This window comes from Mandrillus leucophaeus, unplaced genomic scaffold, assembly GCF_000951045.1.
Source record: "Mandrillus leucophaeus isolate KB7577 unplaced genomic scaffold, Mleu.le_1.0 Scaffold451, whole genome shotgun sequence".
Lineage (NCBI taxonomy): Eukaryota > Metazoa > Chordata > Mammalia > Primates > Cercopithecidae > Mandrillus > Mandrillus leucophaeus.
The window spans coordinates 620312-631728 of NW_012104821.1; the positions used below are offsets into that span (position 1 = coordinate 620312).

Consider the following 11417-nt stretch of genomic DNA (forward strand, 5'->3'; position numbering starts at 1 on the left):
GTGACGGGGAGGCAGCCCTTAGACCGCCGATCTTCAAGCCGAGCCCTCAGTCTCCCGCGAACCAGACCCGGTGCAGGCGGGGCGGGGCAGGGCAAGACAGGAAGCCGACGGAGGCAAAAATGTTCTTCAGACGCTGGCGGAGTGGCGGGTTGACATGGCTGCCGACTCGCGCATGCGCAGAAGCGCACTTAGGCTTCCTCTTTCGGCGCTGCAAACGGTGTATGGGGCGAGGCCCGGGAGGCGGGACTTGAGGTGAAGGGGGTGGAGCGGGGAGGAGCAGGGTGCGAAGGAGCGCGAAGACTGGTTCCAGCCGCAAGTGGATGAGAAATCCTAGTTTCTTCATGATTGGGAGTAAACAGAGAAGAAATAGAACCCTGGACTGGACTTGGATGACTCGGCCTGACGGGCGGAGCTGGGGCTAGACCGGACCTAGGGGCGTGGCTTTTTAAATACTCCAAGGGGCGGGGCTAAGGGTGGAACCAGATTGGGAGGGGGCCTTGGTTGAAATTCCTAGTGGGTGGAGACGAGGGCTAGGGGCGGGGCGGGGCTTAAGTGACTAGGCCTAGGGATGGGGCCAAGGCTAGGGCTTCCCATTCAGGTTCTCAGCCACCACGGATACAGGATGCTCATCAATCGGGTTTATACCTATCCTCCACGTTGCTACAGCCCTGTACACAGGACACATTAATTTGCAACTCTAATATGACACAGACTGTCCTTCCATTCATTCAGTCCTTTTGGGCCTTTCAGTTTTCCCTTTCGTTGTTGTGTTGATAACTTCTCCTATAGAGGGAAATCATTGATAATTATTTAAATACAACCTTTTACCTGGAAACTTGCTGAATTCTGATAGCTGTCAGTTTATTATTTGGAACATCAAATATAAATATTTTCTATGCTTATTTTCATTGTTTTAATATGTATAACTCATTTCTTTTTCTTTTTGTGAGGCAATGTCTCAATCTATCGCCCAGTCTGGAGTGCAGTGGCGCGACTATGGCTCATTGCAGCCTTGACTTCCCCAGCTCAAGTGATTGTCCCATCTCAGCCTCCCAAGCAGCTGGGACTATAGACGCATACCACCCCACCCAGCTATTTTTTATTTATTTATTTATTTATTTATTTTATTTTACTTTTTGAGACGGAGTCTCGCTCTGTCGCCCAGGCTGGAGTGCAGTGGCTGGATCTCAGCTCACTGCAAGCTCCGCCTCCCGGGTTTACGCCATTCTCCTGCCTCAGCCTTCCGAGTAGCTGGGACTACATTAGCTGGGACTACAGGCGCCTGCCACCTCGCCCGGCTAGTTTTTTGTATTTTTTAGTAGAGACGGGGTTTCATCCTGTTAGCCAGAATGGTCTGGATCTCCTGACCTCGTGATCCGCCCGTCTCGGCCTCCCAAAGTGCTGGGATTACAGGCTTGAGCCACTGCGCCCGGCCTTATTTATTTTTTTTGAGACACAGCCTCTCTCTGTTGCCCAGGCTGGAGTGCAGTGGCGTTATCTCAACTCACTGCAACCTTCGCCTTCTAGGTTCAGACGATCCTCCTGCCTCAGCCTCCCGAGTAGCTGGGATTACAGGCATGCGCCATGACGCCAGGCTAATTTTGTATTTTTAGTAGAGACGGAGTTTCTCCATGTTGGCCAGGCTGGTCTCAAACTCCCGACCTCAAGTGATCCACCCGCCTTGGCCTCCCAAAATGCTGGAATTACAGGTGTGAACCACCGTGCCCGGCCCATAGCAGTGTTATTAACATCACGTAACCACTACCATGATGAAAGTAAACAGTTATTCTCATTCCTCTAAAAAACTCTGTAGTGCTGCCTCTTTTTAGTCAAACTTTTCCCTCATCATGAATTCCTGCAATATTTCTTACAGTTTATTTTTCCAAAAATGTCTTATGCAGTATGTAGCATTCTGCTTTTCACAGAGCACAACACATTTCAGATTAGTCATGTCATATTCTTGACTCACAGTTAAGAATGTCTATTGTTTGTTCTTTTCTGTTGCTGCGTAGTATTCCATGGCTTACATTTACTACCAGTTGTAGGACATTTGGATTGTTTTCACTTTTTGTGAATAAAACTGCTATATACATTCGTACATGATCATTTTTTTGGTGGCAAAATATATATAACATAAACGACACCATTTTAACTCTTTTTTTTTTTTTTTTTTTGAGACGGAGTCTTGCTCTGTCACCCAGACTGGAGTGCAATGGCATGATCTCTGCTCACTGCAACCTCTGCCTCCCGCGTTCAAGTATTCCTCCTGTCTCAACCTCCCAAGTAGCTGGGATTACAGACGCCCACCACCATGCCCAGCGAATTTGTGTATTTTTAGTAGAGACAGAGTTTCACCAGGTTGGCCAGGCTGGTCTCAAACACCTGACCTCAGGTGATCCACCCGCCTCAGCCTCCCAAAGTGCTGGAATTACAGGTGTGATCCACCGTGCCCAGCCTTTTTGTGTGTGTGTGTGTGTGTGTTTGAGACGGAGTCTCACTGTGACCCAGCCTGGAGTGCAATGGCGTGATCTCCGCTCACTGCAACCTCTGCCTCCCGGGTTCAAGCTATTCTCCAGCCTCAGCCTCCCAAGTAGCTGGGATTACAGGCACCTGCCACCACACCCAGCTAATTTTTGTATTTTTAGTAGAGACAAGGTTTCACCACGTTGGCCAGGCTGGTCTTGAACTCCTGACCTCAAGTGATCTGCCCACCTCAGCTTCCCAAAGTGCTGGGATTACAGGTGTGAGCCACCGCACCCAGGCAAAAGTAGGCGTTTACTGTAGCAAGAAAGCACTCCACAGGGTGAGAGTGGGCCTAAGCAAGTGGCTCAAAGTCCCTTTCACAAAGTTTTTTGGGGTTTAAGTACTCCTTTTGAGGTCCCCACTGGCTATCCCTTATCTGGATGGAGGATTTGGCCCCTGGCTAAATAAAGGCTGAGATGAATTGGCCTGCAGACAACCAGAGGCTGGAGCAGATTGGTGCCCCACACAGATGAAGGGGGTAGCCCCTGCTTGGCCCACGGTCACTCCAAGGCACTTCCCCTTTCCATGTGAGACGTGGTGGAAGGAGAAGGATCGTAGTGTTAGAAATGCTTGTTGCCCGGTGCTGTAAAGAACTAGCACTTGAACATAATTTAATTTCTTCAGCAAGGCCATTTTTTCACTTTCTGCAGAAAGGGTACACTTGCCAGCAGTTTTGCCACGAGAGTACACTGAACAAAGGAGACAGGGTCATTTATAACCTGACGCGTCCATCCTACTGCTGTGTCCAGTTTCCATTGGCTGGAACAGGACCTCACATTCTGTGTTTGTCCTGATTGGCTAGCAACTTAGGACTTTTTAAAAGGGGCAAAGGCAGAGGAGAACAAAGGAAGGAGGAGGTAACTTGTGGAATGCTGAGAAAGGTAAAAACACCTTCAGATAAGGAAGAGGAACAGGCTATGACCTAATGCTTGCTTGGACCAGTCTAAGCATGCCAGGGCAAATATTTAGGCTAAATTGTGGGAGCTAAGAACATAAAGTCCATTGATTTCTTTATTACGGCTAGCAGATATTTAAGAATGTTAGCACAGGTCTTTCAGTAAATTTTGCTTCTAAGAGAAGTTACTATTTATTCCTAATGAGATGGGCAGGAAAGTCTTTAAAGAGAACCTCTACCTTACTTTTTACAGTAGAGAGAGTAGCCTTCGATCTTGGGAAGATGAGGTTTTTCCTTTTGGTTTAGCTCCAGAAAGTTCGTGTTAATTGGCCTTAGGTTCCCTGCCCCCAGCCCCAGGTGTTTTTTCTTTAATTTTAGGAAATTATTGCGAATTGGCCTTAGATTCCCCGACCCCAGATCTTGGTGTTTTGTCTTTTAGGAAGTCCGCATGAATCTTATCTATGCTCTTATCTACGTGCTAATTTTTGTGGGTTTTTTTTTTTTTTTTTGGCTTTTTTATAGGGATAGGGTTTTGCCATGTTGCCCGGGATGATCTCGAACTCCTGAGCTCAAGTGATCTGCCTGCCTCAGCCTCCCAATGTGCTGGTATCACTGGTGTGAGCCATCAGGCCCAGACTCTATGTGCTAATTTTTGAACCAATTCCAAGTAATAGGAGCTTCCAGTCTCTGGGTGTGAAATGACCAAAAATCAAGTCCTTGCGCGGCAGAATAGTGTCTGGAGGCTGGGAACCTAAGGCTGTTTCATGCCGACGTCCTAGAACTAAATTGAAAGGAAAACCCTAATTTTCCTCGCCTAAGTAACAGAAGGACCAGAGGCTACTCCCTTTGACCTTTTCCGCTGGCAGATAGGAAATTGGCGGTCTGCAACAAATCAGACTGATGGCCGGTTGAGTCTTCCTTTGCAGAGAAGTGTAACTTTGTAACTTCACCCTAGCCTTTGATTGGTTGCTTTTTGCAACCAATCAGATGTTTGCACAGGAGTGTGACCTTTGTAACTTCACTTCAGCCTCTGGTTGGCTGCTTTCTGCAACCAATCAGACTGCGGGCAAACTTCATTTACAGGAGGTGAGCATGAAGTGGCCAATGGTAAACTTCTAAGAGGTATTTGGACTCATGAAGATTCTGCACCATCAGGGCCCTTGAGCTGCTGCTTGGCCAGTTCCCACACCGTGGAGTATGCTTTCGTTTTCAACAAATCCCTGCTTTTGTACATTTGTTGCTTCGTTCTTTCTTTGCTTTGCTGGGCGTTTTGTCTAATTCTTTGTTCAAAACGCCAATAACCTGGACAGCTTGCAGTCAAGACCCTCTACCGGTGACACTTGCCCTCTTCCGGGAGTTAAACAGCATTTCCTCTCTGCTCTGGGTTGGAAAAAGCCGCAGCCGCTTGTGGGCCAGGAACCCGAGGCCCCGCCCCTACGTGGTCCTAGCCTTTGCGCGTGCGCAGCCTGTCTGCGTGTGCGCATGCGCATAACGGCCGCCATCTTAACCGCGCGCTCATTCCGGCGTGCAAGTCTTGGTTTCTCGGCGGCTTCTGGTCTTGTCCCGGTGCGGCCACGCGGGAGTAGGTGGGTCGAAAGGGGAGATGCCCAGTGAAATGGAGCCTCTCCCGTGCACAGTCGGGCAGTTCGAGCGTCCTATGGGCGCTCCCAAGTCGCGGCCCCTCCTCTGAAAGCCACAGTGAGGTCTGTCCTCAGGGGTCGAAGCGGCTGCCTTGGGGCCTCCGTCCTGGAGGAGGCGGGGGTTGGGGGGGCGCACGGCGTTTTCTTTCGCCTTGTTCCCATCTGCAGAAGCCTCATAGGGCCGGGCGCGGCGGCTTACGCCTGTCATCCCAGCGCTTTGGGAGGCTGAGGTAGGAGGTTTACTTGAGGCTAGTTCAAGACCAGGCAGGGCAACATAGGGAGAGCTCCCCCCCGCCCCAAAATCTAATCGGGGGGGGGGGGGAAAAAGCCTCCACATCCAGCGTTGTGCCTTTTCTCCAGAAGGAAGAGCATCTGTACCTTCCTGTTCACGGTGACTTTCGCTTGGCGTCCTCCTGGCCTCACCAGCCTGGCAATTCTGTCGTGTCCGGTGAGCACTTCATGCACTTGTTCTGGCTGTAGGTGTCGGGTCTTGAAGTTTTAAGTTGTATCGAGGTGGAAAGAAACCTTTTCAGGTTGTTCAGGAGCACTTGGATCTGATACCATCGAATGTATGAGTGGGTAGATGAATGCACATAAATGTACAATTTACCATCCAGGGAAAACGCAGGACTGCTCAACTGTGGTTCCAGACTATCACCTCGATCTCGCCCTAGCGCCCTGTAGATTCCCCCAGAGCCTCAAAACAGGAGGGCGTCCCTAGGAACATGATGCGGGCTGATTTACTAGCACGAGTGATTGAATTGATAATGAATGCGGAGATAACTTTCGGCAGGTGGGTTTTCTCCCAGCTATTCATTTATAAGTCTTATCAAGGGCGGGGCCAGGTGGCTCACACCTGTAATCCCAGCGTTTTGGGAGGCTGAGGCTGAAGGATCACTTGAGCCCAGGAATTTGATGCTAACCTAGAAAAAATAGGGCAAACCCCTGTCTCTACTAAAAATTAAAAAAATTGACTGGGCATGGTGGTGTGTGTCTGTGGTCACACCTACTTTGGAGGCTGAGGTGGGAGGATCACTTGAGCCTGGGAGGTCGAGGGTGCTGTGAGCTGTGATTGTGTCACTGCACTCCAACTTGGGCGACAGGGTGAGACCCTGTCTCGAAAAAAACAAAACAAAACAAAACAAATACCGATCTAGAGAAAATCTGTAGCTCAAGTAAAACAAATGTCTAGGCCGGGCGAATCCCAGCACGTTGGGAGGCTGAGGCTGGCAGATCACGAGGTCAGGAGTTCAAGATCAGCCTGACCAACATGAAACCCCGTCTTTATTGAAAGTACAAAAAATTAGCCAGGTGTGGGCGCCTGTAATCCCAGCTATTCAGGGGCCTGAGGTACGAGAATCGCTTGAACCGGGGAGGCAGTGGTTGCAGTGAGCCGAGATTGCGCCATTGCACTCCAGCCCCGGCGACAGTGCGAGACTCCGTCTCAAAATAAATAAATAAATAAAATAAAACTCAAATGTCTTTAACCCTTAACCTACATTCACTAGTTGTTAAGATTTGTTTCATTTTTTTCTGTATATACTTTATGATGAGCCATTTAAATTGGAAGTGAACGAACTTTCCCCTTTAATCTTAAGCATGTATCTTATATACCTCCTAAAAGTGAAGACAAGCTTAAAATAAGACTACATTGTCCATCCTCACCCCCAAATCAAATCACATTTCCCCAGCTGTCCAAAAGTCACCATTATCGTTGCCAGGTTGTTTGCATGTTTTTAGATCTGTTAAATCTGTTTTTGACTAGAATATTCACCTGATTTTTTTTTTTTTTTTTTTGAGACGAAGTCTCCATCTGTCCCAGGCTGGAGTGCAGTGGTGTGATTTCAGCTCACTGCAACTCCTGCCTCAGCCTCCCAAGTAGCTGAGATTACAGGCGTGTGCCACCATGCCCAACTAATTGTTTTTAGTAGAGGCAGGATTTCACTATGTTGGCCAGGGTGGTCTCAAACGCCTGACCTCGTGATCTGCTGGCCTCAGCCTCCCAAAGTACTGCGTAAAACACCGTGCCCCACCATTCACCTGAAATTTAAAAAATAACATTTTGATCTTTGAAGATTTCTGGAGGATTATATTGTAAAATGCTGACATTCTCATGCAATGAGGTTTTCCTGTGATTTTACTTGATTTACCTATGTCCTGTATTTCCTGTAAAGTGGATGTTGGGGTTAGAGCGGTACTGTCTAACACAAATATAATGTAAGGCACAGATGTAATTTTTAAAAATTTTAGTAGCCAAATTAGAAAATGTTAAATGTATGTGTGAAATCATCTTTAAAATACTAAAAATGCAGCATATCCAATTATCAATATGAGTTAATGAAATTAATGACTAATGTCAATATAAAACTGAGACATTTCACGCTTCTTTTGTACTAAGTCTTTGGAATCCAGCACGTATTTTATACTTACAGCTAATTTTCATTGGAAATTCTTGATCTGTATTTAGAGTTTATAAAATTTACTGTTGAAAAAGTAGATTAACAAACGCAGGTTGTTCCAAACATACTTAAAAGTTTTCCAGTAACAATTTTATTTTTAAAGTTGAATTAAAAGTAAATAAATTTAAGAATTCATTTCCTCAGTTGCACTAGCCACATGGGGCTAGTGGCTATTGAGTTAGACTGGCCAGATCCAAGGCTTCCATTTTCTAGGCAATGTACATGGCTTCATATTATATCCTATCAGTAGTCACATAATACAAGTTTGTTAGTGATGCTAAGCATTTGGTCAAGGTACTCATCTCTGTATAGTCACGTTTTTCTTATAGTAATCTATAAGTGAGACTTTGGCCACAGGGGAATAATCTGTTCCCCAACAGCCTTTCACCCCGTGCTTTTGTTTGTTTATTTTTGTTTTGTTGTTGTTGTTTTTTTTGTTTTTGTTTTTGTTTTTTTTTTGACCGAGTCTTGCTCTGCTGCCCAGGCTGGAGTACAGTGGCGTGATCTCGGCTCACTGCGACCTTTGCCTCCCTGGTTCAAGTGATTCTCCTGTCTCAGCCTTCCGAGTAGCTGGGATTACAGAAGTACGTCACCACACCCGGCTAATTTTTGTAATTTTAGTGGAGGTGGGGTTTCACCATATTGGCCAGGCTGGTCTGGAACTCTTGACCTCAGGTAATCCTCCCACCTTGGCCTCCCAAAGTGCTGAGATTACAGGCGTGAGCTACCGCGCCTGGCCTCACCCAGTAGTTTTGACATGACTTGTTTATCTTCTGAACCTGTTGTTACATTGAGAGGTTACAATTTTTTTTCTGAGTTCTGTCATTCTTCCTCCATTCTTTAGCTGACAGTCTTAGGTGAAGAGAAGCTTTCTTTCACCACTTTCACTGCGCTCTGTACTTTTTTTCTTTTTTTGGAATGTCACAACTTATTCTAGTTTTTTTTTTTCATTATCTGTATTATAATCAATTCCTGTCATTTGTATTGATGCTCAAACTGTCCTGAGTTTGACCAATGGTAATCTTTTAAATTTAACTCTGTGTCTTGTGACACAGCTCTACTGAGTGCAATATTGGATCCCAGTTCACTTTGTATTTTCCTCTTACAGACCTGGAATCAAAGATTGCTCTAAAAAGTCATGTTCCTTTTAGACACTAAGGTCTGTGTGATAGGCCCTCTGCTTCTGAGGTATAGTTGTGTCTAGGCCTTATGGTGGACATCTAGAATATGTGTTTTCTTACGTCGTATATTTATACTCATATTCCCATTACAGACTTACTGTTATGAGGATGTTTTTCCTTATGTTTGTATCTGTTATTTCTTATAATAAAGACCTTGATTCCTAATGACACTCATACATTATTTGTTTTAGCAACATTACCAGATGACTAATATTACTACCAACTGTTACTTTATTTAGTATTGAGTTTCTTTGTATTTCTTTTTGTCCTTACTAAGGATATAAAGTTCAGAGTTCTGTGCTCAAACATTTGCTTGAACTCAGTTTTTTCTCTGTGTGGTTATCAATTTGACATACTGTTAAGGCTTGTTTCTCTTTACACTTTAAGATTTGCTTTTTGAATTAACCTTTTTTTTTTTTTTTTTTTTTTTTTTGAGACGGAGCTTTTGCTCCTGTTGTCCAGACTGGAGTGTGGTGGCGCAATCTTGGCTCACTGCAACTTCCAGCTCCTGGGTTCAAACGATTCTCCTGCTTCAGCCTCCTGAGTAGCTGGGATTACAGGCGCCCGCCACCACGCCTGGCTAATTTTTGTATTTTAGTAGAGATGAGCTTTCACCAAGTTAGCCAGGCTGGTCTCAACTCCTAACATCAGGTGATCCATCTGCCTCGGCCTCCCAAAGTGCTGGGATTACAGGCGTGAGCCACCGCGCCCGGCCTAAATGCAGAAGCATTTGATAGTCTGAGCGCAAAGTAGGGCTGTATAAAACGGGTCAGTATCGTATCTGGATGCAAACAACCCAGGGTCACATTTCCTTGGAAACAGTAAATTTGAGTAGATGTGGAATATTGTGTCAGAAATCTTTTATTTGAAACTCAGCACCTGGGTTGTAAATTGTTACTGCTTGGTATCAAATAATTACATAAACCCTTCAGGTGAAAGTGGGATATTTCAGTCTTTCTGATATTTCTTACTGATACAGTTTCAAACAGCAAATTTCTTTTTTTTTTTTTTTTTTTTTTTTTTTTTGAGACGGGGTCTCGCTCTGTCACCCAGGCTGGAGTGCAGTGGCCGGATCTCAGCTCACTGCAAACTCCGCCTCCCGGGTTCACGCCATTCTCCTGCCTCAGCCTCCCGAGTAGCTGGGACTACAGGCGCCCGCCACCTCGCCCGGCTAGTTTTTTTGTATTTTTTAGTAGAGACGGGGTTTCACCGGGTTCGCCAGGATGGTCTCGATCTCCTGACCTTGTGATCCGCCCGTCTCGGCCTCCCAAAGTGCTGGGATTACAGGCTTGAGCCACCGCGCCCGGCCCAAACAGCAAATTTCTAATAACTGATTTTAGAGAACTAAGTTTCACAGTGCGTAAAAATGCAACAGTAACTCAAAGAAAAAAGTCATTAAAACTGCCTTGTTCCTTTTGTGGTAACCGTACAGCTGTTTTTTTTGTTTTTTGGGTTTGGGGTTTTAAGTTTTAAACTTTCTTTTTTTATTCCTGTGCTTACCCAACACAGCTTTTTAAACATCATAGTTATTATTCCTCTTTCATAAATGGAATGGCCTTGAGCGTATATGGAGTCATATTTTTTAATTTTTTTATATTTATATACAATATGATTGATTTTTGTATTTAGTTTGAGAGTTGTTTTTCACATTTAATGTGTTTTCTTCCACTTTTTCCCCACTGTAAAGTTAATATCTTACTCTGTGATTAAAAAGTTTCTAATAGGGAGATACTTCAAGACTAGGCAAGGATTCTGTTTTCATCTTACTATATGCCCACTAATTTTAGTATCCATTGATAATTATTATCTGTAATACTTACTATTGTGCCATTTTTCCAAATTGTGAATTTCTGTTCCAGTCATATCTTCTGTATTTATTGGAATTCTGCAAAAAACAACTTTTCTTTCTCCTCCCTTTATTAAATTACTTCACATCAGTATAGGCCAGTGGCTGTTACCACTGTTTTTCATTTTCTTGCTCAGAATGTCCCAGACTTGGTTATTGGGAACTCCCTTAAGTTGATTTCTGCATTTTTTTTTGACATGTTCCCATCCTTTTTGGAGAATTTATTTGCCTTCTGGCAGTGTTCAGACTCATCTTGTATTTTCCTTGCCCCAGACCTAGAATTGATCTCTAGGGAACTCTGGTTCCTTTTATTGGAGAATGAAATTCATAAACCAAGATCTGGGCATTAGGTGTGCTTTTTTCTTCTGGATACATCTGGGAAATGTGTGTGTCTGTACACACACGAAAACATTTATATCTGTCTATATGTAGTTGTATATATTCCTAAAGCCATGACATATTTAATAGGTATTGGGGTTTCAGTTTTGCGAGATGAAAAGGGCTCTGGAGGTTGATGGTGGCGCTGACTGTACAAACATATGTACTTAATGCTACTGAACTATACACTTGAAAATGGTTAAGATGCTGTATTTTACCACAATAAAGAAAAAAAATTTACCAAAAAAACCATGGTATCATATCTAAAGCTCAGCTTTTATTCTGTTTCTGAAGAATATGTCATTGGAATATTGATAGGAATTGCATGGAATCTGTTGATCACTTTGGGTGCTGTGCACATTTTAATATTCTTCCTATACATGAACACTGGGTATCTTTTTATTTATCTGTATCTTTTTCAGTTTCTTTCATCAGTGTTTATAGTTTTCAGATCTTTTACCTCCTTAGGTAAATTTATTCCTAAATATTTTTAAT

General features: G+C 44.4%; 1 protein-coding gene across 13 annotated transcripts in view; it reads left to right on the top strand.

Moving 5' to 3' along the window:
* The first annotated feature begins 4473 nt into the window (after nt 1-4473).
* The window catches only part of ZNF559 (zinc finger protein 559), a 41597-nt gene continuing 34653 nt past the window's right edge, over nt 4474-11417 (top strand). For 6 of the 13 annotated variants that reach the window (XM_011994301.1, XM_011994292.1, XM_011994299.1 and 3 more), the window contains exons 1-3: nt 4493-4943; nt 5122-5125; nt 5419-5506. Coding sequence is in view for 1 of the 13 variants with exons in the window: in XM_011994288.1 (XP_011849678.1) it covers nt 4901-4943; nt 5122-5125; nt 5419-5506; nt 6114 (136 nt within the window). In the remaining 12 variants the exon portion in view is untranslated. The other 7 variants (XM_011994288.1, XM_011994295.1, XM_011994298.1 and 4 more) reach the window with 7 other exon arrangements.